Source organism: Psammomys obesus, unplaced genomic scaffold, assembly GCF_907164565.1.
Source record: "Psammomys obesus unplaced genomic scaffold, mPsaObe1.curated_primary_1811, whole genome shotgun sequence".
Classification (NCBI taxonomy): Eukaryota; Metazoa; Chordata; class Mammalia; order Rodentia; family Muridae; genus Psammomys; species Psammomys obesus.
Window position 1 is genome coordinate 7,304,541 of NW_026596147.1, and position 25,104 is coordinate 7,329,644.

A 25,104-nucleotide genomic window follows, 5' to 3' on the forward strand; every position below is an offset into this window, starting at 1 on the left:
CGACAGCTTGCTTATATTCTTGTTCCATCTGTGTTTGTGGGTTATTGCATTTTTAATTGTTCTTCTTGCAATCTAAACAAAGCTAAAAAAAGTGTTGGGGACAGTGGAGCCATGTGGGCTGGTATATTAGGTGTAATATATGGACTTGGGAGGAAGACACATTTCAGGTTCTGGGCCTGGAGAGGCAGTTGTCCAAATACTCCATTTCCAAGCATTTATGTTTGAGGACCCACACGGCACATGTGGATAAAGACTGTGCCCTGAGGAATTCCTGTTAGCAACGTTACCTCGAAAGGTTGAAGTTCAGTTTGGGGTACTGAGTGCTGATGCTAACGGAGCTGGGTACTCCTGTGTCAGGCGTGACAAGGACTGAGGCACAGACAGAACCTTTGAATGAAGGTGACAATGGTAGTGACCTCACAGGGTGACTGAGATTGAGAACCCATGCCATGGGATGGCAGATACTCGGTGCCTGGTCACTGCTTTTGAGACTGAACCCCTCTCCCCATCACCCGAGGAGTAGGGAAAGCATGTTTTTGAGTCAAGTTTTGACTTGTAAGCAGTTCTTTTTCAGGTACAGATAGTTCAAGTGTGTGACCCTCTTGGAAGGAGTCTTGAGCACCCCTCACCTTGCTTTCTTTCGGGTCAGTGTTTTGGTCCTACCCTGAGTGGTGTGTGCTCAGGGACGCCACAGAACATAGGTGCATTTTCCCACATTGCTGTTGCTGCTATACCCTTTTCCTCTCCATCAAACTTGAGTGATAAAGGAAATGCAGCCAGTAAGCTTTCTAGGCTTTTTTTTTTTTTTTAATGGTGTAAAATTTTGCTCACCCATGTTTAGTTTTAGTTTCATACCATAGTCCTTGCGGAGGAGTAAGGTTTATCCCAGTAGAAGCGTAGCTCTCAGTTTCCATTCATGATGTGGAGCTCATCCAAGTGCAGACAGAAACAAATAATAAACTCAATCTAATTTGTTACACCCAGCGTCCAATTTTAATACATTACTTTTAAAATAACTTTTTGGAATAAGACATTTACATTTGTTTGTTTGTTTTGTTCTGTGCATGTGTATGAGTGTGGATGGGCCGTGGTGTGAGTGTGGAGATGAGAGGACAGCTTTCCAGAGGCTGTGATCTCTTTCACAATGTGGGGTGCAGGAATCAAACTTGGGTTGTCAGTGTTGGCAGTCTTGCTGACCCATCTTGCTGTCCCCAAATCCACTATTAAATGTCATAGGGGGACAAACAAGGGAACAACAAATGTCATTATAAAGAAGAGTTAGGACATTTTGAATCTTGTTTAATTCTTATTTTGTAAACAGACATTTTATGCATTAGATTAATAAAAGAGGGTACTTTTACACACATGGCTGGGTAAACCTGATTCAAAGGAAGTAATCATTTAAATGGTTAGTTAAGATTCAAATTTTATAAAAGTATCCAGGAAACATATTTTCCTACTCTCTAACAGGCACAGAGTTTGCATGAGAACTTTAAAAAAAATGCTGTTACTCACTAAATTAAGCCTAGTATGTGCTGGATGAATTTGCAATGTGAGTACAGCTTAAAGACCAGGGAAACAACAGTGTATTTCAAGGGTGGGAATAACCTGGCATCCTCTGCCTTCGCTTACAATCCAAAGAGTGCGGGAGGCTGGACGTTCCCATCAGGGTTCCCCTGGCAGTATAGTCTGCCCCGAGTCAGCATGAAGCTGTCCATAGCTTTTATTTGTCCCCAGCAGTGTGGTTGTATACATTTTGCTGCAAAATATTATTTTGCTGGATTAAGAGGGTCTGCCCTAGGCATACAGCTGGGGGGTGGCGGTTTGTGTTCTGTATAGTGTGTGTACCTTACCATCTTTCGAGATTCAGATGCTTCAAGTTCTGAAGCATTCCCGCCCCAAAGATGTTGAATAAAAGATGGTAGCTTGTCCCAGCACAGTACTTTTTATGGTCAGAGGATCCTCCCATCCCGGTTTTCCAAGAACAGCCCCACTTTTTGTTTTTTCCCTTAGACCCAGGTCTCACCTGTGTAGCCCAGGCTGACCCCCTCTTTATATCTGTTTCCAGGATAGCCAGTGATAGGTCCCATCAGTGCCTGATGTGTACTCAGACTGTCCCGGCTTGGCCAGTAAATTACATGGTCACCATGCCGATCATCATGAACTGCTGGTTATAGGCACCTTCGTGCTACTGGTGAGAATGACCAAGTTCCTGGTATATTCCTGTATATGGAATTTAAAACAGGCACGATTCTGATTATATCTTGTAAGTCTAAAATATTATAACATAATTTATAGGAAGTAATTAAAAATATATTCCCTGCTGCCTTCTTAGGCAGAATTCCATACAGCACATGTGGCTAGATAGACAATAGATATTTCTTTTTATAAGAGTTTATCAGTTTCCTCATGGTTATTGCCTATGAATTTAACTTTTGGTCATCATGATACTTGATGTTAATGTCATGGTCCTCACATACCCACCAGGAATACTTTGCAAGATTCCTAGTGAGCTCTTGCATATATTCTGTGGATAGTAACACACACACAGACACATAGATAAAATTTTGCATACCTATAAAGTTCAATTATGAGTCAGGCACAGTAGGAGAGCAAGTGTTAGAGAGATGGCTCAGAAGTTAAGAATGCTTGCTGCTCTTCCAGAGTACCCTCGTTTGGTTCTAAAATCTTCCAGCCACCTGGAGCTCCAACTCCAAGGCATCCGATGCTTTCTTCTGGTCTTTGCAAGGTACCTGCACGCATGCGCACACATTTCCCTACAAAGACACACACACACACACACACACACACAGATATACAAAAAGAGATAAAGAATGTCAATAATAAAATAGAACAGTTCTAATCATGTGGCATAAAAAGGAACTTTAAATTTATGAGTTGTTTCTTTCTGGAACTTTGGTTCATTATTTTCCGACAGTGCTGTGCCTCCAGTAATTGAAACCATGGAAACAAGGGGTAAGGGAGACTACTGTAGTGTGTTACTGGTTATTTATTTAAAAATGATTATTAACCTTTGGCTTTTGCCATACTCTATCCAAGGCCCGGGAACAGAATAGTAATAAAGAATTACTTTTGTTCATGGAGATTTCTTGACTGTTGGAGCACACAGTTTTTTTGGGGGGCTTTCCTTGAGGAGTTTGAGAAATCTTGCTGAGGAGTAATTTGAAGCTAAATCAGAAAACCAAGTAAGCCAATGTCTCCTTTTTTTTTTTTTTTTTAAGACACTATGTTGCTCTAGCTGGCTTGGAACTTGCTCTAGCTGGCCCTGAACTCATAGAGATCCACTTGCCTCTGTCTCACGTGGTGGGATTGGGGGTGTGCGCCTGGTCTTTGTTTGTTTCTTTCTGTTTTTTTTTTTTTTTTTTATTTATTTTTTTTTTCTTGTTGCTGTTGTTGTTGATACCTGTTGTTGTTGATGATGACACCTGGCAAGAAACAAGGGAGGAAAGGTTTCTTTTGACTGACGCTTAGATACATAGGTTGTTGAGGCAAAAGGGCATGGTAGCAGAAATGGCTGATTCCTGTAGCAATGGGAATAAGAGGCTTGCTGACTCCCATCTGGACGGGTCAGCAGGCTCGGAGGGAACAGGAGGTGGGGCTGCCCTTATAAATACTCCCTGCAGCTAAGGGCTTCCTCCTAAAGGTTCCCGGAGAGCAACCCTCCCACACACCCCCACTGCAAGCTGGGAATGTAATGCTAAAACATAGTAGCCAGAGCCAGTGGAGGCCTTACCACTTTCGTAAACCATAGCAACAAGCAAATGAGGTCAGTTTTGAGGTGGAGAGATATTGGGGCAGATACTCCCTGTCCCCGACCCCCAGCAGTTTGGAGAACAAGGACAGAGAGCACGGGCTGGAAGGGAGTCAGTGCGTGTGACATCAGTGGGCTTTCAGCAGAGCGACAAGATCTTACTTGTGTTTTAAGAGAGTGGCCTGGCTGCAGAGCCAATGATGGGGCAGGGCTGTGGGCGGCGGAGGGCAGTCGGGTGGCTGCTTGGTACAGTCTTTGTAGAAGGAAGCAATTGTTCTTGAGCCGCTGGCTTCACTTTCCATGCTCACAGAGTCTTGGCTGTTCCCCGTGGACAATAGTTATATGTGCTCGCCTTGGTTCTCTGAGGTCAGCGCGGGGACTGCAATTTCCAGCCTGGCTGGCACAAGTAGAACTGAAGGTTCATTCAGGCTTCTTTCTGCAAATGAGGAAAAGTTGCAAATGAGAGACAGAGAGTGAAGCCCTTACTCATGGCAGGCCTTTGCGGAGCCAAGTACCCGGTAGGCTGTGGGAGTGGAAACTGTTGTCATGCTGGGAAGGACAGCCTTAGGGACTGGTGGAAGATGGAGAGTTTTGGGGAAATTGACTGCTGGGGCTTGGTAGTGTGGGGGCTTCTAAGATAAGCAACCTGTGGCTGCCTCAGAGGGGATGCCCCTGATGTTTTTCTTTGTTACCAAGTTGACTATAAGTGGCCACACAGTGCTTCTGGGAAATCGGTGGCGCTTTCAAATGTAAAAAGCCGCCCTGAAATATTAGTATAGGAATTTCACTGGAGGTGCGAATGTTTTGATGTCTAAATTTGAGAGACTTCCCAAAGCAAGCAGGCACCCTCTTTGATCATCTTTTTAATTTTCCATGTACCCGAACAGTAAGACTCAGCAGTGCTCAGCTTTCCCAGGAAGTGAAGCTCAGTGGCTTATCATTCGGATAACTGCGGCTCTCGTGGGGTCACTCCTTAAAGCAGGCAGGATAGATGGGTAGTAGCGTATGTGCCTGGTACTGTCTGGATGCCTGGAATAGGAAGAAATGGTCAGAGGCTTCACCGAGGCACCGCAAAGAGAGTTTTCTTGGGTTTGTTATATTTGCAGAAATTTGTTTCCCTTCTGCCTTGTAAATTATTTACATGCTTTGCTTTTGTCTTCCCTGCCAAGTCCGTTTCTTTTGAACTAATTTCAGACTTAGGCTGAAGTTACAAGAATAGGACAAAGAATCCCTTTTCTCCACCCCCCCACCTCCTAGAACCTTCAGAGTTACTTGTGACTCTGATGTCCTATCTCCCCTGAATTTTTGAGTGTGCCTTTCCTACATCAAAGACACTCTTCCACATCACCGCAGCAGGACCACCAGCACCAAGAAATGCACTGGTCATCGGTACCATTAATCCACAGACCCATTCAAGTCGGCCAGATGTCTCAATAATGGCCTTTGTGTGGAGTCTGATCGGGGGCCAGGCATTGCTTTCAGGAATCCTTCCTTTTCAATCCATCCTCTGCTTGCATGAACTTGACATTTTTTGACAATTAGGGGCTATTATCCTATAGAATATCTGCCAATCTGGCCTGATTGGGATTTCCTCATGATGTTATTTCAGGTCATGTACTTTTAACTAACATCACCATAGGCTTGATACCCTCATCCAGCATCCTCATGGGCTGCATATGGCTCTGATGCGTCTCTTTACTGATGATGTTCATCACTTGGTTAAGTTGTTTAGCCTTTTTTTGTTGTAAAGTTTTTTTCCCCTTTGTAGTAAAAATACTTTGTCAGAGGCACTTCTAAGACTGTGCAGATGCCCCGCTTAACAGTCTTTTCCCTTACTGTTCAGCATTTATCAGTTTCTTCCTCTCTCTCCTTTTTCTTCATTTTTACATTTATTGGGGGTATGTGCTAGGATGGGTGTGTGGAAGTCAGAGGGCAACTTGCCATAGTTGATTCTGTTTCTCTACCGTGTGTCCTAGCCATCAGGCTTGGCAGCCATCTCATCAGCCCTACTTACTGTTTCTTTAGACAGGATCTCACTGTATAGCCCAGGCCGGCTTCAGAATCACCATGTAGCCCTTGCAGAATCTGAACTTGTGATGATGCCCCTGGCTCAGCCTCCAGGAATACAGGCTGTGCCAACACACCCCACTTTTCACTGATGCTTCCTATTTGAACCTAGGTACCAAATGTTAATCTCTGGCCTCCATTGTTCTGTTTGTTGACTGACATTCTTCTTTATGGAAAGGTTTACTCTCTGTTTACTTATTCAAGGTTCTTTACATTTTTATTCTTATTTGATGCTCATAATCTGTCTGATTTGGCCAGTGCAAGCCTGTTAAGCTAAAGTTTGCTGCTATGTTTTGCTTTGATTTTCCTTTCTTTTTCTGAAGACGTTCCTTTTTTTGTGTGTGTGCCCCAAATAGGTAAGTAAACATTCTGGTTAAGATTTGTCTTTTATGTTCCCTGCCCTGGCCTTGGAAGCAGCCATTGCTCTATGAATTCCTGGTGCTGGTTAGTAGAGTATTTAGAATCTAAGCAGGTGTGCTTATTGCCCTTGACATGTTAGTTGCTTATCTCAGGTCCTCTGAGAGGACAAAAATAGAGAATATATATGTATATGTATATTTATAATATGTATGTATGTATACTTGCACACGTGTGCATTTTCACATCTACGTTTATTTCTGCATTTTAATATGTGAAAAACCGTGGATCCAAATCCCTCTCTGCTAACCCAGTGGCCCCCATGAAGCTAGCCTTCTTTCTGTCTGTATAACTCCTTTCCACTTATTCTGACTGCTTTCTGTGCTCTTCTACTTGTCAGTTCATATTACTGTCAAGTCCCGTAGAGTCAGGATGGCTTCCTTGTCCCCCAGCTCCTGCTATTGCTCCTGCCCAAGGCTGCTGTCTCCCACAGAGGAAACTTGTCACCTGTCTGCAGCTGCTGTTTCCTTCCTGCATCTGTCCTCACTGCCCCAAATGGCTTTCCTTCTTTCACATGCAAGCATGCAGCTGCCTCCTCCTCCCTGGTGAAGCCAGTCCCCACACTCACCACTTTGGCCTCTTCTCTTCACCGGTGTCTATTTCACACGCCAGTGACCACAAACAGTGCAACTGAAAGCAACAGAAATGGATCCTCTCACAGTTCTGAAAGCCAGGAGTCTGAAATCAAGGTGTTGGCCAAGTTGCTTCCTTCTAGAGCCTCAGGGGAGAAGCCGCTGGGCGCCTTTCCTGGCTTCTTTCTGGTGGTTGCTGGCAGGTCTTGATTTTGTGGCTTGGAGATGGATTATTTCAATCTGTCTCTGCCTCTGTCTCTGTCTATCTCTCTGTCCCTGTCTCTGTCTCTCTCTCTCTGCCTTTTGAGTGTGTCAGTGTCCAGATGTCATCTATATAGAAAGACGTTGATCATATGGGACTTGAAGAATGAGCCTGTTTCTGTTTCTCAGAAACTCAGGCACAGAAGTGGGTCTGGGAAACGAATGCTTTTATAAAAAGCAACCCAAAATATACCTCTAAAAATATGCATTAGAGAGAGTGTTAGTATCAGAGAAGGGTTGTCATGGCCACTCTTATTACCTAGGACTGTATCTGGCTAACAGTGTTTTCATCCACACACTTACTTCTCCATACATTCGTAACCACAACCCCCACAGGAGCCCCAGATCTTTTGTAGCTCAGGGTGCTGTTTACACTTTCATCACCCGCCTCTTTTTTGAGTCTCACATTCAGTGGGATGCCTGTGTGTCTGGTTTAGATAGGGTTTTAGATGTGGCTTTTTTCTTGTTAATCTGCGTTATGTCATCTTAATTTGTAGCCCAGCCAAAGAGTCTAGAAGAGTAAAAGGAAAGAACCTTCTTCCTTCCCCTGGTAGGCCTACTTTAATCCTGAATAGCCTCCTTTTAATGTGTGTGCATCTGCAGAGACACCCTTTTCAAAAAATGCCATAGTTTCTGGTGGGTGAGATTGCTGTTGGGCTGGGAGTTTTGGAGAAGCCTTTTCAGCCTCGTGTGTCTGCCTGCTGTACTCTGCTGAGTGGGCTAAGTCATTTGCATGAGAAGGGGAGGGAGGCAGGCAGGAAGGGAGGAAGGCAGGGAGATGGAATCTCTTTCCCTTGTGTTGAGGAGGGTGTCCTCTATTGATCCATTATTCCTACTTTCTCACCTAAAGTTCAGTCTTTCTGCTCATGTCAGAACAGTCTAGGAAACTCAGGACTTAGAGTGAGCACAGGCCAGCACCCGTTTTGAGGGCGCTGGGCTTCAGCCTTCAAGATATTGTAGCCTTCACTCCGTTCAGGAAATGTTTGCACCTTCTGTGCTGGCTACTTCAAGCGTTGGGGTATGACCCCATCCTCCAGCTGTCCAGTTTGAAGCCAGACAACTGTCCCTTGGTTCAAGTTGCCAGCCAAGTGTGTGTCCTGAGTAGCACCAGTGTCACTTAGCTGGGGCGCTTGGGATGGGTCAGCTTGACTGTCAGTAATAGAGAAGACGTTGGCTTTGTTGTCCTCTCTCACAGTGCCCAAGAAGGAGCCTGTCGTGGCACACGGCCCTCAGAAGTTTGTGCATGACTCTTACTTCAACAGCTGAAAAAAACAGCTTCTTCCTCCACTTTCTTTTTCACTGCAGTGTTTTGAGTATTCCCATACAAATCACACTTTCGTATTCCCAACATTTCATCACTCCACTCTACCGCATTTTATTTACACATCTTCCTGGAGTCTAGATATTCCAATCAACTTAAATGCTTCAGGATTATAAATAGTGTTCCTAAGCTTTTTTTTTTTTCCCCGAGCTTTTTTCAAGCTGAGGACCGAACCCAGAGCCTTGTGGTTTTTTTGTTTGTTTGTTTGTTTGTTTTTTATACAAGTGTTCTACTACTGAGCTACACCCCCAGCCTCCCTTAAATGTCTTTAATTGTAAGTTTTGCATCTGCGGAAATGAGTCATTATTAACTAAATGCTACTGACCAGAGGCTATGCTACGTATTTAATCATTATAAGCTCTGAGGAAGTTGCGTTCTCCCCTCCCCCACCCCAACCCGTCTAATAGTTTCTAAGTTATGGAGCCAATAGAAAAGACTAGGGAGCTATTGAGTTTTATAGTGACAGGCTGATTGCCCAAGTTAGATATAAAATCTCAGTTCTTATCTCAGGTAAAGTATAGTAATAAAGAGATGCTTGCGCTGCAGGCTCACGCTGCACACTGTCAGGCACGTAGGAGCTGAGGAGATCTTCCTTGTTACCCATTTTGCCTTTGGGGATCTGGGATAACCTGGAGGCATGGGGGCTGAGCCACTAAGGATCATCTTACACCCTGCTTTATGACCACTATCTACTCCATGGTGAGTAAATACAGAGCTGGGGCCTATGGAGATCGTAATGACACATTAGGACGGTCCATGTTGAGGCTAGAGAAATGGTCAGTGGTTAAGAGTGCTTGGAGAACAATTCTGAAGACCAGAATTCACATCCTGGCACCCATATAACAAAGCTGTGTACACTTGGGGCCCCATGGTCAAGTGGGAGAGAGACGAGGGGATCTTGGGACCTTGCTGGCTTCCAGCCTAGCAAGAAGACACGAGCCCCAGGTCAAGGAGTGACTGCATTTTACAGAATAGGTAGAGATGGAGGACACCTGACACTTTTTCTGGCCTCTTTGTGTGCACCCAAGTACCTGCACCTCCATACTTGTACACACATGGATAAATAAGATAAAAAGAATCCTTTAAAAATCTGGTTAGAACACTGGGGCTAGGGATGTGGGCCAGCAGCTGGGAGAGTCCTCGGTGCATGAGGCTGTTGGGCATGGTGGCGCACTTTTGTAATTCTACTGTTTGAGTGGTAGAGGCAGGAGGACCAGATTAAAGTCATGCTTGACTACATAGCGCGAAGGTGTTCTTCAGTAGCAACAACAACAACAAAACCCAACAAAGTTCCCTGTTGCTGAATATTGCATAATCCCCAGGAGACTGAGCCAGGAGGATCAGGAGTTTGAGACCAGTCTGAGCTTTATGGTGACACAGTGAGACCCTGTCTCAAAGCAAAAACCCAAGCTGTCATGTTAGCTGTGAGCCAGGATTACATGACTGGATGGATATTAGCATCCAAATATTTTGTAGCGTAATCAGATTAGTAACTACCATGGTAACAGTTGGAACTCCGCTGGCCCTAAAAATAAAAACTTTCTTGAGAGGGGAAGTTCAAATGTTTCCCCTGGAAGCCAAGAGAAGAAGTAATGTGCTATTGCGAAGTACGGGGCAGACAAAGTTAAAGTGGCTGGAGTCGTTCTCAGGCTCGGGCATCTGGCACTCTTGGGAAGTCCTCATCATGTCTTCCTAACTTCACGTTTCTCTTCCTACAAACTGGCAGGAGGTGGAGATGGGCAGATAGGAAAAGGTGCCCGGTCGTTCGGTGGCTTTCGACACCTTAAGTAAGTGTTTGTGTGAAATTAACATCAGGGTGGTGGAATATTAGCTTTCTGTGGGACTTAGGCTCCTGAAATAGCTCTCCAGGTTAGTCAGAAACAGGGCCAGCCGGGGCGCATGCTCCTCCTCCTCTGCTTTCAAGTCTTCCGAGAACCTGGAAGCATGCGCACTGGCCAGGTGACCCTGCTTTAGGAAGGAAGCCACAGTGAAGCAACCGGAGAGTGTTTCCAAGTATCGCAACGGGGGAAACCCCTCTGGCTCTTTCCTCATCCTGTTCTTCAGGAAAGGATGGGGGAGAAGGGCTGGAGAGGTGGGAGGTACTTGTGTTTTGGAACATGGGGAGTGGGGAAATACGGCTTTCCTTGGGCAAGCTGCAGAAGCAAAGCCGTGGTTGGTCAGGATGTGGAGTAATTTCTGCTCATCCGTAGTTTCCAGGAAGGCACCAGAGGGGGCAGGATAAAGGAATAGGAAGCCATTTTCCCACCTCCTTTATCCTCCTAGAACACGACCTATGGCTAAGTGGGAGCCTTGGAGTGTGAATAAGCAAACGATCCAGGTCTAGACCTGCAAACTCCTGCAAACGCCAGCAGCTGTCAGCTCCATCATTTCCCCACACTCAGCCGAAGACTCTTACTGACAATAGCTACCAAGTCCAAGTGTTTACCAGTGTTGTGCAAGGCTATAGGCGTGAAGAGCATGAGTGCCCAGTGCATTCACAGGCATGAAGGTGCTGCTGTGATCTCTACTTTGCGGCTGAAGAAGCAGACACTTGAGGTTAAACAAGGCGTCCATGGTTACAGAGCTCCCGATCATTAGAGCTGGGATTTGAGCAGACATCTCAGACCCTTGTTTATTTACCCTTTGGGTAAGGAGCACGCACTCCTGCAGGCCAACCTTGGGTCCACCAAGGCGGTCACCATCTTACCCCCTGTCCACACTGGAAGTTCGTGCCGCAGGGGCTATAGGTGGGGAAGGGGCTACAGTACGTCAAATCCAGCGCCAGCTCCAGAGGCTTGAGGAGGGTGAAAGCTGAAAAGGCTTATGTGAGAACCCAGAGGAGGAGCTGGGATTCGAAAAGCAGCAGAGACCTGAGGAGGCCTTGAAAGATCGGTGGCGGTGAACCATTCATTCGGTCTAGCATGCGCAAATGAGTCTCCAGGTGATGAGACCCGTTTGCAGTGAGGAAGTGGTAGAGCTTACGGTGTTGAAATGCGCCAAGAGGCGTGTTCTAGGGAGGGGAAGCATGAAAGCCAGGTCAAGTCATAGAAAAGCGTGTTGGGGAGGCTGAGCTCCATGGGCAGAGCTGGGGCAGGGGATTCTAGAGTGCTAAAGTGCTAAAATGATTCTGACCTAGGAAGACCCAGGAAGGGCCCTTACAGGTCATGGTAAGAGGTCTGGACTTTTTCAGAAAGATGCCGGTTGGAAAGTCATGGAAAGTTGTCTAAACACGTAGGCGACCACCATCGACTTGTTTGGGAGATTGCCAAGGAGAATGTGGAAACAGACCGAAGGCAGAATGGCCACCACGGGGTTGCTGGGCAACCCGGGTGAGGAAGGAAGTATGGCTAACCAGGCTGCCCTGGTGGAGATGGAGAAGGTGTGGCCAGCCGAAGGGCAACCCGGAAGTAGTAGGTGGCCCCAGGTGGGAGGGCGTGTGAAATGGTAATGAGTGAGGTCAAGTACAAAAGGTAGAAGAAGAGGCCTAGCTGTCTTCCAGTTGGGGCGCTTGTCCCCGGGCGTCTGAGCACTTGTCTCAGAGCTGCTCTTGAAGCCCTGTGGGGCCTCTCAGCAAAACTCATGAGCACTAGCATCAAAAGTTCCATTCATCTTCAAGGCTTACTCTCTGGCAGAGGAACTGTCCTTATGAGGCTAGAACAAGAGCAGCTTCCTGGGATGACCACCGTGTCACCCGTTCTACCCTAAACTGGCAAATGTATGTCACCTGTCACACCCCAAACTGACTGTATGTTAGTGTCTTTTGAGCATACATATGGAGAACCTAAGGCAGTTTTTTGGTGTGTGTTCACGGTGTTGACACAACAGTACACATCATGGTCAGAAACTAAGGCAAACCACATAGGGTCCCAGAGTAGTCTGTGCCCAGAGATGATGACATCATGGTTTTGTTTTGTTTTTTGTAAAATTTCTATGGTGTCTTCTGCAAATCTTGTAAAAGGACCCAGGGCTCACCTAATCAGATAATTCAGTGTGGAGAGCAGGTATCCTAAACGACCATCTCTATGATTCTCAGCACGGGAAACCTGTTCTGTGATAAAGACATTTTGGAATTTTAATTTCATGTGCATTTGTTTTCCATTAGTAACGCGCCCCATTCGCCATTACCCCCCCCCCTGTGACTCATCTGAGATGTTTGCTAACCATCAGGGATGCTGCAGGCCATTAGATTAATGGGCACTGAGTGGTGGTGATTTCCCACTTAGCAGCATCTCGAAATTACACCAGGATAATGAGCATGATCCCTGTTTTCAAGCCCTGCAGAGTCTTAGGAGATGGGGGCTAGGGGATTTTCTTTCAGTGTTCGCCAGGTGATGGTACTGCATGGCAGTTTTAGAGACTGGGATAAATGCGCAGCTGAAAAGGTGGCTGTGTTTACGATGCTTTTGGGGGTGGCCATTTGGCCAAGTAATAGAAGTAATGATTGGATTGCTTTTAACTTTGTGGAGAAAACAATGGACTGGAAACTCGTTCTCTCTCAATCTCTCTCTCTCTCTCTGTGTGTGTGTGTGTGTGTGCAACAGTGTGTACATGCATATGGAAGCCAGAGATTGCCATTGGCTATCTTCCTTATCTACCTTATTCTTGACAGAGGATCTCTTATGAACTTAGAACTCGTTCGTCTAGATTGTCTGGCCAGCAAATTCCAGGGATCCTCCCGTTTCCCTCCTGAGCTGGGGACTACAGATGAATGCTGTTATGCATGGCTTTTTTACATGGACTCTGGCTCTTCACTGGGTCCTCACGCTTTTAGGGGAATCATTTTACTACTGAGCCCTCTCCTCAGCCTGACACTTGTTTTTAAAATGTATTTTATGTGTATGTGTGTGTGCCTGAGAGTGTGTACGTGCACTCTGTGCATGTAGTGGCCAAAAGGGGGCGTCGCAGTCTCTGTAACTGGGGTTACAGATGGCCATGGGCTGCCCATCAGGTCATGGAAGAGTAATGAGTGCTCTGGACTATCGAGCCGTTTCTCCAGCCCCCTAAAATGTATGCCTTGATGAGTCTGACGTACATCCTTTAGAGAGTTTCATAAAACAGTGAATGATGAGGTAAAAATAACTTTAGTAAAACTCTGAGAAATCAGCTTTGTATTGGTGTAGATGGCACTAGGCTTTTCTTCCCCCTCTTTGTCTGCTGCTCCACTGAAATGTCAACATCTCCCCGGTCTCATGACTGGCATTGGTTGACTTGCTCCTCCAGGATCCCACCAGACTATGTGGAGTGATACGCCCAAATGCCACAGACGGAGAAATAGGAAACGTAGCCAAGTGTGAGGGTCTCACACCTCCTCCTTAATGTACTATCTCATGTTGTCTTAGCTCTGAATGTGTTATTATTATGCCATTTTTATGCAAGCAAATGCCTGTGAACTCTTGCATATTATTTTCTATCTCCCAGTCACCCATAGGCTTCTAAGGGTGGATTGATTGATTGATTCATCCACTCATTCACTCACTCACTCACTCATTTATTTATTTATTGTTTCCCTGTATCCCCCCTTTTTTGCCTTCTTTTCTCACCAATATCCTCTCTCCCTCCCTGCCCACACACACACACACACACACACACACACACACACACACACACACGTGCACACACACTGTTGAGGGGCAGTTCAGTCTAAGTGCAATTCTTTTAAAACTCTATCAACCATGGTATTAGTATCAATCAGTATGCTACAGCACCATAGATGATAAGATACAAAATAAAAGGAAGTTTCTTCAAATGATGCTGGCTCTATTTGTAGTGCTCTCTTAAATTTTTTTTTTTTATCTTATACTTCGGTTCATTAAAATCAAGTTAAACTTGCTGATTATAAGCCAAGAACACCAATCTCAACAGGAACAAGTAACAACAGAACCCCGGAACAGACTGCATAGAGCCTTAGAGAGCTGTCTGGGTTCTGGAGTGGCCTGTGGAGGCAGAGAGATTTGGATTTGAACTTGAGCTTTGCCGCTTCTCCTAGGTCAGGCTAAGTAGGCTCCAGGATGGAGATGAGCTGCTGTCCTCAGGTGGCTTGTTTGGCACTTAACTGAAGGTGTTCACGGGAAACACTCAGCGCCTAGTAAGGCCCGGAATGAATATGGTGGTGGAAATCATGGAGACTTTCTTTGCTCTGCTCCAGCTCACTCTTCATCTGCGGGGAAGTTCTTGCTGTTGCCTGGAAGCTCACAGCAGTCAGTGTGAAGAGTATGGATTATATGAGAAGCGAACTCGGATTTGGGAAAGCAGTTTTGCAAGCTAAGGATGAATTACTACTGGAAGTTTCTGTTATAGTGCCTTAACTTTACAGTAGTTTTTATTTGTCTGTCTGCCTATCTATCTATCTATCTATCTATCTATCTATCTATCTATCTATCTATCTATCCCTTTCTATTTCCAGAGGGAATGTCACCCCCTCTTTCCTGGCCCTCCTGTCTCTTCACCTCTGCTTCCTCCCTGTCTTTTAACTCTTCTTTTTAACTTATTATTGCTATTTTAGGATGAGTGTCTGTTTCAGCTCCTTTTTACTCGTCTCTAAAATGGAAATAGTATAATCTAATGGTTAAGGCTGCTGTCTGTGCTACTGAAGTTTGGCATTAAGTATCTAGGACTCGTTTCTCCAGCGGTGAGTGGTAACGGTTTGTGAGTCAGTGTCTCTGTCCTCATCAGTAACACACCCCTCTCGGCCCTGCTTTGACCCTCTTTTATCTTACCCAGCTTGTGTGTTGAACTCTCTCTGGCCAGGCATTTCCTCCCATCCAATATGCTCTTCCTCTGCCACAATGCTTTCCTTGGAAATCCAATTAATAGTGATTCATGTATTCCTTACGAACTACTTAACTTAGTTGGCAACTAATCACAGACTGCTCTCTGGTCTCCACTGCCTCGTTTTATAATGATAATTACAGAATTATTAGTTAGCTTTGTATGCTCTCTGTCTTCACATCCTCAGCTAACTTAGGAGTTCCCCAAGGGTAGTGGCCACCTCTTACCTATCTTTGAGCACCCCCAACCCCACTGCAGCAATTGGCACAGCTCCCTGTAAGACCATGTTTTAAAAACTATCTGTCGAGGGGAACCGGACACCCAAACATCATATGCCTTGAAGACATGGCATCCAGTGGGCTGGGTCCCTGGCTCTGCCAGCAGGGCTGGTATGTAACAAGAACCTTCACAAGCACTTAAAAAAATTAAACAAACAAACAAACAAACAAACGATGTAGCGGTAAAGAACTAGGGCATGACATGACTGTTGTCAGCTTCTAGGACACAGACTCAAACTTAGCTCGGCCCTTGGTAATTTAGTTCCTATCTTGGCTTCCTCACATCTGGCTTGTACCTGTCCGCTATGATTCAGATTATAGTGAGCTCATGAACTGTGTATAGAAAATTCCACAAAGTAACACAGCTGTGAGTTTTTCATGTTAATTTCTCCCTCTTTCTCTGTTTCTTTGTCTTTGAGTCAATCCATGCTCTCCTTGAAATTTTAACTCTCCTGCTTTAGCTTCCTAAAGTGCTGGGGTTATAGGGTGTTCTGTAAGTTTTTGTCTGAATAAAAACGCCTTGATTTTACCTTTATTCTTGAAGGAATAAAAGATTCATAAGGCTGTCAATTTCCTTTAATGCTTTTCTTTAAAATTATTTTTTTGCATCATCCTCCCCCCCCCCCCGTGTGTGTGTGTGTGTGTGTGTGTGTGTGTGTGTGTGTGTGTGTGCGCACAGCCACAATGCATGCATGGAGGTGAGAGGACCCCTTGTTAGGAGCTGTTTTTTTCCCTCCATCGTGGTGTTGTGGGGACTGAAAACAAGCTATCTGGCTGGGAGCTTGGGTCTTTGCCTACTAAACCATGCTGGCCAAAGACTTCTTTCTAAGAGTTTGTTTGCCATTGCTTCTGTGGAACAGTGAGCTTATGGACCTGCATGTTTTGTGATTGATTTTGCTTTTCTGAAGGTAACGAGTCTTTGGTCCCTGGGTGTATTTTCTAGAATTTTCTCTGGTTTTGGGTTAGCTGTGGTTTTTATCTGTGTTTGCCCATTGGAGGTTTTAATGGCTTCTAATGTGAGATTAGAAAATGTCTGGTATGGTCTTCTGAAGAATTGTTTTTCCTTGCTCTTTTTCTCTTCGTAGACTTTCAGATTACCCGTATTTTAAACTCTACAGTGTTTTCTCTGTGGAGTTTATGCTCTTCTTCTTAAATGTTTTTATCTTCCAGCTTCATTCTGTATATTACCTTTGACCCACATATGATCTCCTCATCCTCCCCACTCCGGGATCCAAGGTATTTTTAGGCCCATCCATTGAGTTCTTAATTTTAATGACATCCATTAAGTCTATAATTAAAAATTTTAAATTGTTTATTTGACAAAAACTTCCACCTGTGCCTGTCCCAAACATTTTAGGCAAAGCTGTTTTAAAAACTACCTGAGGACTAGGGGTGGTGGTTCAGGTTTTCAGTCAGAATTTGGGAGGCAGAGACAGGTGGATCTCTGTGAGCTTGAGGAGAGTTTGGTCCATATTGCGAGACTGTCTGAAATAAATGCCTGATGGCGTTTGGTCTGTGTGTCTTTGTACACTGTTACATCTGCTAAAGACCTGTGTTTGTATTTTCTGGGTCTTCTCCCAGGAGTCGGCATGTGACTCTGGGATGTTTAGATATCTCTATTGTGTTTTAGGAAGATGTGTATGCTGATGGTGTGTAAGAAAGAGAAACCGGGGAAGGAAGGGAGGACAAATAGAGAAGCCCTCCTAACTAAGGGCTTCCTAGAGGAAGAATCAGAGTCTGGCTTTCCCCATCACATAGACCTCTTAGAATCTCAGCTCCCAGAGCAGGCTGCCTTTCAGCAGTTTTCCAACCTACCCCTCTGTAGGCCTACGTTTGTCCTCATCAAGTCCCTGTCTCCCAGGGCTACAATATTTAAATAAGAGACTTGAACAAAACTTTAGTGTCAATACCTGGCACAGCAGAAAATGGTATTACTATTGTAAATAGCATTGTAAAATTGTATTACTGTCTGAAGAGCCAAGTCTCAGTTATTTAGCCGGAAATTAAACATGGTTGCCAACGGCACTGATCAGCATGATGGCATTGTCAACTTCATGGGGACGGCTCGCGGCATGTTAACACTACGAGTACCTGGCATGGCTTCATGCGCAGACAACCAAACAGTAGTTCTGCCTCATCGTGGGTTTTGCTTCCTGTGGTTTACTGTTGCCCTGGGGTCAGCTGAGTTCTGAAAATATTAAGTGTAAGATTCCATAAAGAGTCATGAAGTTTTAAATCACACGCTGTGCTGAGTGGAGTGCTGCCATTGGCACTGTCCCACGTGGGCAGGGAGCCATCCATGTATCCTGTGCATCCGTGGCATAGGCGGCTTGTCATGGAGCCATCTTAGTGATTGATCATGGGATCAGCTGTCACAGCGTTACATTGTCTGCTCTTTTGGGGGTGGGGGGAGGAGTGTTTCAAGACAGTGTTTCTCCGCTTAGCCTTGGCTGTCCTGGACTCTCTGTACACCAGGCTGGCCTGGAACTCACAGAAACCCACCTGCCTCTGCCACCCAAGTGCCAGGATTACAGTTACATTGTCTGCCTTCAAGTAACTCTTAATTTTACTTAAGCTGTGCTCACAGTGCAAGGGTAGCGAGGTTGCCCGAAAGACACCATAAAGTCCTTTCCTCATATTCAAAGGTAAGAACCTGCGCCTTGGTCCAGATGTGGTGGCCAGGGGGAAGCTTTGTGCAGTTAGTTCTCTATTTCTACTTTTGTTTACCCTCCCCCCGGGTCCCCCCCTCCCCCATGAGCCAGCCCTGGCTGAAGAAATTTAGCTCTTTTTTTTTTTTGTAGATAATTATAAAAGCAAAGATAATGTCCTCACTTTTTTAGAGGCAGCTATTAGAGATACTAGGACACTTCTGTTAGAATGTAGGGCTAACTGAATCCTCAGGGGAAAGAGCCAAAAGAACAAGATTCTTCCCCTTCAACTACAGTGTATGATAGTCTTAGAACGTGTGTTGTATGCAGTGGGAAGAAAAGAACAAATATATATCTTAGAAAATTCTTAAGTGTTTTTACATGTTTATTCACATGTCTTAGTTTGCTTGGTGTTCCTGAATCGGAACACCTGAGGTTAGGTCTTTATGAAGAAAAGGTTTTTAGTTCTGGAGGTTCAGGCACATGGAGGTGGTAGAGAGGCCTCCTACAGCGGACCCCACAGTGATAGAGGGTGTTTGGAATTAGGTTTTAGGGGACGTGCAAGGCTTGCTCATGAAAGCACCCCACTTTGCAAGATTGATTTTCATTTTATGTGTGTGGGTATTTGCCTGCCTGCCTGCCTGCCTGCCTGCGGTGTCTGTAGAAGCCACAAGAAGGCATCAGATTCCTTGGAACTGGAGCTGCAGACTTCTGAGCTGCTGTGTGTGTGCTCGGAACCAAACTCTGGTCCTCTGCAAGAGCAGCTGGCGCTCTGAAGCACTGAGCCATTTTTCCAGCTCCCTCACAACCACCATTCAGTTGGGAGCAAATCCAATCCCCTAGGACCTAACCTGTTCCAGAGAGAGCATGAATCTACTCAGGACACTGGAGGCTCCATAGCCTAGCCGTGGACTCTGCCTCTTGAAGGTTTACCGCCTCACCCTACCACACTAGGAACCAAGTTTATAGCCTAGGAACCTTTGAGGGACAAAGCCAACAAACTATCAGCTATCGTATCGTGGCTAGAGAGATAAACTTTGACTCCGGGCTGAACTGAATGCCTGTTTAGTGATGAGCCAACAGACAGATGAAGCAGTATGGCCTGGCAATTAGATACATGGAAAAGATCTGCCGGCCAGAAAGACCAGACATGGCAGGATGCCGCCGAACACCCAGGCAGCTCATATGTAAACATTAAAAGGGCATCTGGATCCTGGCTTCTCAGGCCTTAATCCAGGGACCTACGAGCTTATTAGTTTTCTCTCTGGCATTAGAGCTGTTGCACAATGCCCTTCCAGGACCTGTAGGGTCAGGCTGGTCTCCTGAGTCCTCACTATTGTTGACTGGTTGCTGTCCTTTTCCTCTGAAGTCTTTGTGTTTTCTCCTTCCTGTGTTGGTTCTTGTGTCTGTCTGTCTGTCTGTCTGTATGTATGTATCAAGGTGCCTGCTTCCTCTGAAGGATTGAGGAGAGAGATGCTCCATGCTTGTTTGTTTCCAGATTCTGGAAGCCTTAGGAATTCCTTAGTTGGGGAGGAATATTCGCCAAGTCTTTGTTGCTTTTTTTGTGTATGTCTGTGTCTTCAGTTCGTTCTTTTTTAAAAATTCTTTATTAATTATACTTTATTCACTTTGTTTCCCCCCTGTGGTTTTCTCCCTCCTCCTGTCCCAATCCCTCCCTTCCTCCACCCTCTGCATGCATGCTCCTCTCCAAGTCCACTGATAGGGAAGGTCTTCTTTTCCTTCCTTCTGACCCTAGTCAATTAGGTCTCATCAGGAGTGGCTGCATTGTCTTCTTCAGTTCGTTCTTACGATGACATCAGCGTATAGGGAGACTCTGGTAGGACATCTTCATTAGCATATATCTAGCCTTTATGCTTTATGGTGCCTCATTTAGCACACCCTGGTGACTAATAGTGAATTATCACTGAGCAAGGTGGCACACGCCTTTTATCCCAGCACCCAGGAGGAAGAGGCAAGCAGATCTCTGTGAGTTTGAGGCCAGTTTGGTTTGCATAGCAAGTTCCAGGGCAGCCAGGGCTACATAGAAAGAGCCTGTCTCAAAAATAAACAGAACAACAACAACAAAACAGCAACAACCAAATTAATTCACATCCAAACATATATAATGCTGATATAACTCATGCCTGAGTCTCTTGAGTAAGCTTGTCTGGTTACATGTATTTTTTCCATACAGCATACATACAGCTCTGTGTGTGTGTGTGTGTGTGTGTGTGGTGCATGGCCGTGTGTGTGTGTGTGTGTGTGTATGCTTAGAGAAACACAACACAGTACTCAAGCACTACTTTTGAGGGTGTTTTAAATGACGAAGATCGACAAAAAGCACAGAGATGTGAAAAAGGTCATACAAGTGGGAGAGGGGCAGCAAGAATGTGGACTGCTGCTTTGTTTGGCCTCAGCCGGCTGCATTCATGCCAGGCATCTTGCATTTTCCCCTTTTGCACAAATTTGTGAGACCGTGAAAGCATTGTAAGGGTGGGTCTTGCAGATACAAGTACATTTTTAGTAAGATAATCCCCACGTACAGAACTTTGAAAATGATGTCTGCCAGCTATCTCTGCTTATGCACTGCTACTTAAATGGGAGAAAGCTTCATGAAATAGTTCAAGTGATTATCATTTCTTTTTCAGAAAGGTTATTTGTGGGGGGAAAAATGGGAGGAAACGGGAGCATGGGAAGAAACGTGCTGAGGTGATTTCGCTGGAAGCAGGGTTGCTCATGTGCGGCTCAGGCTGCCCTGCCACCGAGTTTAGGCATGCCAGCAGCACTTCCGCCACGTCACCTCAGAAGAAGCGGTCTGTTGCTGTCCACTCTTGACTCTTGGAACTGTCCTTAATTTTGTCATTTTGTCCCCAGCTCCTCAGGGAAGATCTGAGGAGGCTGCGGTCACCGCTCTGCAGGGCAGAACCGTTATGGGGGCAGCAGTGTGCAGAGCTTTTCCCAGTGCTCCCGGGACTCTTTGGTAACTCCCTACACCTGTACACAGGACCCTTCATGTTTCTAACTCCCTCCTGTGCCGAGTCCTGTAAGAATCAAGAGGTTTTATCATACCCAACTCCCAGAATCTCATTTCCAAAGCAAGGTCTCCGAATGGATAGACGATGAGTGAGTTAAGTGAATGAATGAATGCACGGATGGAACAAATTTGAGATTCAGGAAAAGCAGCTCTATTTTTTTTTTTATCACCGTCCCAAAGAATAGCCTCCTGGCGCCTGCCGATGCTGCACGAGACCACCCTTCCATGGCAGCTTTGCCTGGCTTGCTTAGAACTTGCCTGGTCCTTGTGTTGCACGTTTACTGTGTAGAAGGTCGGACTTGTCTTTACAAGATTATACATTTTACTGTAAGGAATGAAGTTCATCCTCTGAAAGAGCCCACAGTGTGCATGGGAAGTGAGGCTGTGCACAGCTGAAAAGTTTCTAGGCCTAATAAGAAATGAGATGAAAGCTGAGACTAAAAACACATGTCCTGCAGTGATGTCTGGTCCTCAGGTAATCAGGGTAAGGTCTGTGAGTGGTGGGGGAGTTGGAAGAGGAAGGGTTACTGCAGGCTGGAGTGATCTGGAATGACCTTTTTGAGAAGAAGTACAGAGGCTAGGTCTTGGGAGATGGATGAAGACTGACAAGGTCAAGGAGGAAGGAAGAGCTTGGTGTGAGCAAGAAGCACAGTGGACTTGAGCTTTGGGAGGGGAGCCACTCACAGAGCAAAGGTGAGTGGCTCCCACGTATAAAGGTGAGGCCCTTGCTGATTCATGTTGTGGTGCTTGTTCTCTTGGCACTAGCGTGAGGCAGAACATAGGGGAGAGCTTGGTAAGACAGTAGAGAGGATTATGAGCCCTGAATCATCAAGACCCGTATTCATCTGTACACGCTTTTTCGTTAGTTTTGGGAAGAAGGAGTTAAAGAAATGAGGCGGTTACAGGTTGGAGAGAGGACCATGATGTCACACTGTCCTCGAAATCTTGTGGAGTGGAAGCCTGAGTCGATGTCGCCTTTAATTTCAGGTGTCAGGCTGAATGTAAATGTGCTGATATGAGAGTGGAGAGTTGGGAGTGGCTTTATGGGTGATTCCACAGTAGCCGTGTTTGGGTGGGAAAAAGAGAGACAGCTACAGACTCAGTGGGGATTGTGGGGAGGCATTGGTGGAGGAAAGATATTCCAGCCATGTAAGTGATTTTTCAAAGGGAAAAGGCATGCTGTCTGGTCAGAGCAGGGAGGCTAGTATTGAAGGAAAATACTGGATGCCGTGACTAAGAGACTGTGCTAGGGAAGACGTGGAAGCAAAGACGAGAACAGGGGAAGGTGCTAGTGAGCTCTGAACATAAAGTCTAGAAGGGATGATTGCCTAGGCAGTAACAAACCTTCAGTGAACCAAAATTAATCAGAGCTTTCGTGCCAGTATTGAGAGGGCAAAGTATTTATACTCCCAATTACTGTGAGGAATTCCTTGGTTACCATAGCTGTTTGTCTCAGAACTACTTGCCTGGCATTTGCTTGGCTTTCGGAAGGTAAGATATTGGTCCTTGAGTGTCTGATATGTTGACAGTTTCTGCTATGAGCACAGTCCAAAGAGAGAGGTAAAGCTTTCCTTGAGGCCCAGTTACTAAGAGCCGTCTGGGACTCCAGCTAGTTAGGTGTGTGGCATACCATGTCCATGAAAACTTTTTTCAGCTGAGAGTCAGCATAGAGACTGTCTGCCCTGGTCTGTTTTGACATTTGTTGAGAGAACAGGACAGGTGGAAGACAGATGGCAGAGAGCTGAATATCCTCAACTCCTTCCTAGGAGGAGGAGGAGGCTAGGAAAGGGTCGTGCCAGGGGTATAGAACTTCGTGGTGCAGGTAAGATAGTCACTCACAGAAATACCAAATATATGATATGCTTCTCTTCCATCACAGGGCACCATGCCAGTGGAAAGAATGCGAATGCGCCCATGGCTGGAGGAACAGATAAATTCCAATACGATACCAGGGCTAAAGTGGCTGAACAAGGTAAGTGTGTTGGGTGTGTGTATATGTGCGTATGAGTGTATCCGTGTTGGGGGGAAGTGAGAGACTAAGAAAAAGACGAGAGACAAAGAGGAAGAGAGGAAGAGGAAAAGGAAAGAAGGGAAAGGAGAAGAGACGGGGAGGTTGGGTGTTTTTTTGCTGAAAGTGTGCCCACTGGACTTCCAAATGAAGTTGTGATCTGAATCTTCACACAGGAAACAGCCCGATAACAATGATTACAAAACACAAATTTGTCATAGCAAAAAGGTTTTGGCCACATTTCTGAAATAAAGTGGGGCACAGAGAAAGGGTGAATTTTAAGTGATAAGGAGAGATGGAATTTGGGCAGTGGACGCATGCGTCATGAAGGAGGCCATAACGCTGATGGTTTTTCTAGTTTTAACTGTCATTGACTTTTTTTTTTTTAATGTGATTATCTTTGTGGTAGATAAGTACATAAAGATATAATGGGTAGTGAAAGTCTAAAGTCCAGTGTGGAGCTCACAGCTTCAGCAGGGCTGTTCTCCTTGTGCACACGTTCCCTGAAAAGTGGAGACTTCGGGTCTGGCTAACCTCACTTTTCGCCTGCAAGGTCTTTACAGTCACATTTTAATCATTTTTTAAATTTTTTTGTCATCTTCTCAGACCATCACCTCAACCTGACTGCTAGTTTGGTTTCCAGATGACTTTGTAAGGCTCCTGTTGCCTGTTCTCCTCTGACAGTCCCTCTCCTTCAGATCCCGTCTCTGCTTCTCCTACTTTTCAAGCACTAAAGGGTACAGGGGCTCCATGGTATTGGTTTTTTGTTTGTTTGTTTGAGTGGAGGATCTTAACTTTTAAAACCGTTTTCATTTTTGTTGCTTTGTTTTGTTTGAGAGGGGTTTCTCTGCATAGCCTGGCTTTCCTGGACCTCACTCTGTAGACCAGGCTGGCCTTGAACTCACAGAAACCCATCTGCCTCTGCCTTCTGAGTGCTGCTCAGCCACCTCCCCCCCCCCCACCGCCCTTTAAAAAGCTCGTTATGTAAGGAACTTTTGCTCTTTTCTCCTTAAGTACTGTCAGGCTGGCTGTGGTGTCGTTTGCCTGTAATTCCAGACCTTGGGAGGCAGGGACAGTCAGGCGGGGATCTCCAGTGTGGTTGATAGAGTGAGTTTCAGGCCAGCCGGGACACACAGCGAGACCCTGTCTCAGAAAACAAACAAATAAACAAACGAACTTTACAGGAAACCCTGCTTGTGTGCCTCCCTCCCCTAACAAAGTCATGGTTAATAATTTACCTTTCCCCAGACGCACGCACGCACCTGCACACATGCCCTCTATTAACCTCAACACTTTCAATTGAACGGATTCTGCCTGTTAGTACCGAATCAGGGCAAGATAATGTGGGCAATTTTGTTGTTAACCTAAAAGTGCAGTTCCGGCTTAGTCCAGCGGTTCTCTCCGTTCTTAACACTGCTCGCCTTTAATACAGTTCCTCAGGTTGTGGTGGCCCTCCCACCCCCCAACCATAACATAATTTTGTTGCTACTTCATAACTGTAGTCTTGCTATTATTATGAGTTATAATGTACATGCCTAATGTGCAGGATATCTGATGTGTGACCCCAGTGAGGTCTGGACGCACAGGTTGAGAACCCCTTGTCTAGAGGAACAGCTAAGTAGAGCACATTATGCTTTCTCTAAGGAGGCCCAAGGGAGAAAAATATTTTTTTCTTTTACCAAGAATTCTGAGCAAATGCCTCTTTCTCTTTCTTTTTCTCCGCTCTACTCCCTTTCATCTTTGAATCTTAAGGACATGGTGAATAATTTAATGGGTCAGGCTTTATTTTTGTACCAGGTGTAAGAAATGAAAACCAGAGAGCAGATTGTGGCCTGTTTTAATGAGTGAAAAAGATATTGTGGAGGAAAAAAAAAAAAAAACCAACAACTTCTGGTTTCATTTTATCTTTTCAGGTTCCACTTAAATCTTATTCTTTCTCCTCCCTGTTTATTTTGAAT

The 25,104-nt window shown here is 45.4% G+C and overlaps 1 protein-coding gene across 7 annotated transcripts in view; it reads left to right on the plus strand.

Annotated features, from left to right (window-relative positions):
• The window catches only part of Irf2 (interferon regulatory factor 2), a 101,676-nt gene that overhangs the window by 24,257 nt on the left and 52,315 nt on the right, over positions 1-25,104 (plus strand). For 4 of the 7 annotated variants that reach the window (XM_055593537.1, XM_055593542.1, XM_055593539.1 and 1 more), the window contains exon 2: positions 23,018-23,110. In XM_055593537.1, the coding sequence (XP_055449512.1) occupies positions 23,024-23,110 (87 nt within the window). In that variant the 5' untranslated portion in view covers positions 23,018-23,023. Of the gene's footprint in view, positions 1-8,966; positions 9,110-20,985; positions 21,855-21,898; positions 21,932-23,017; positions 23,111-25,104 lie in introns of those variants that run through there. The other 3 variants (XM_055593536.1, XM_055593540.1, XM_055593541.1) reach the window with 3 other exon arrangements.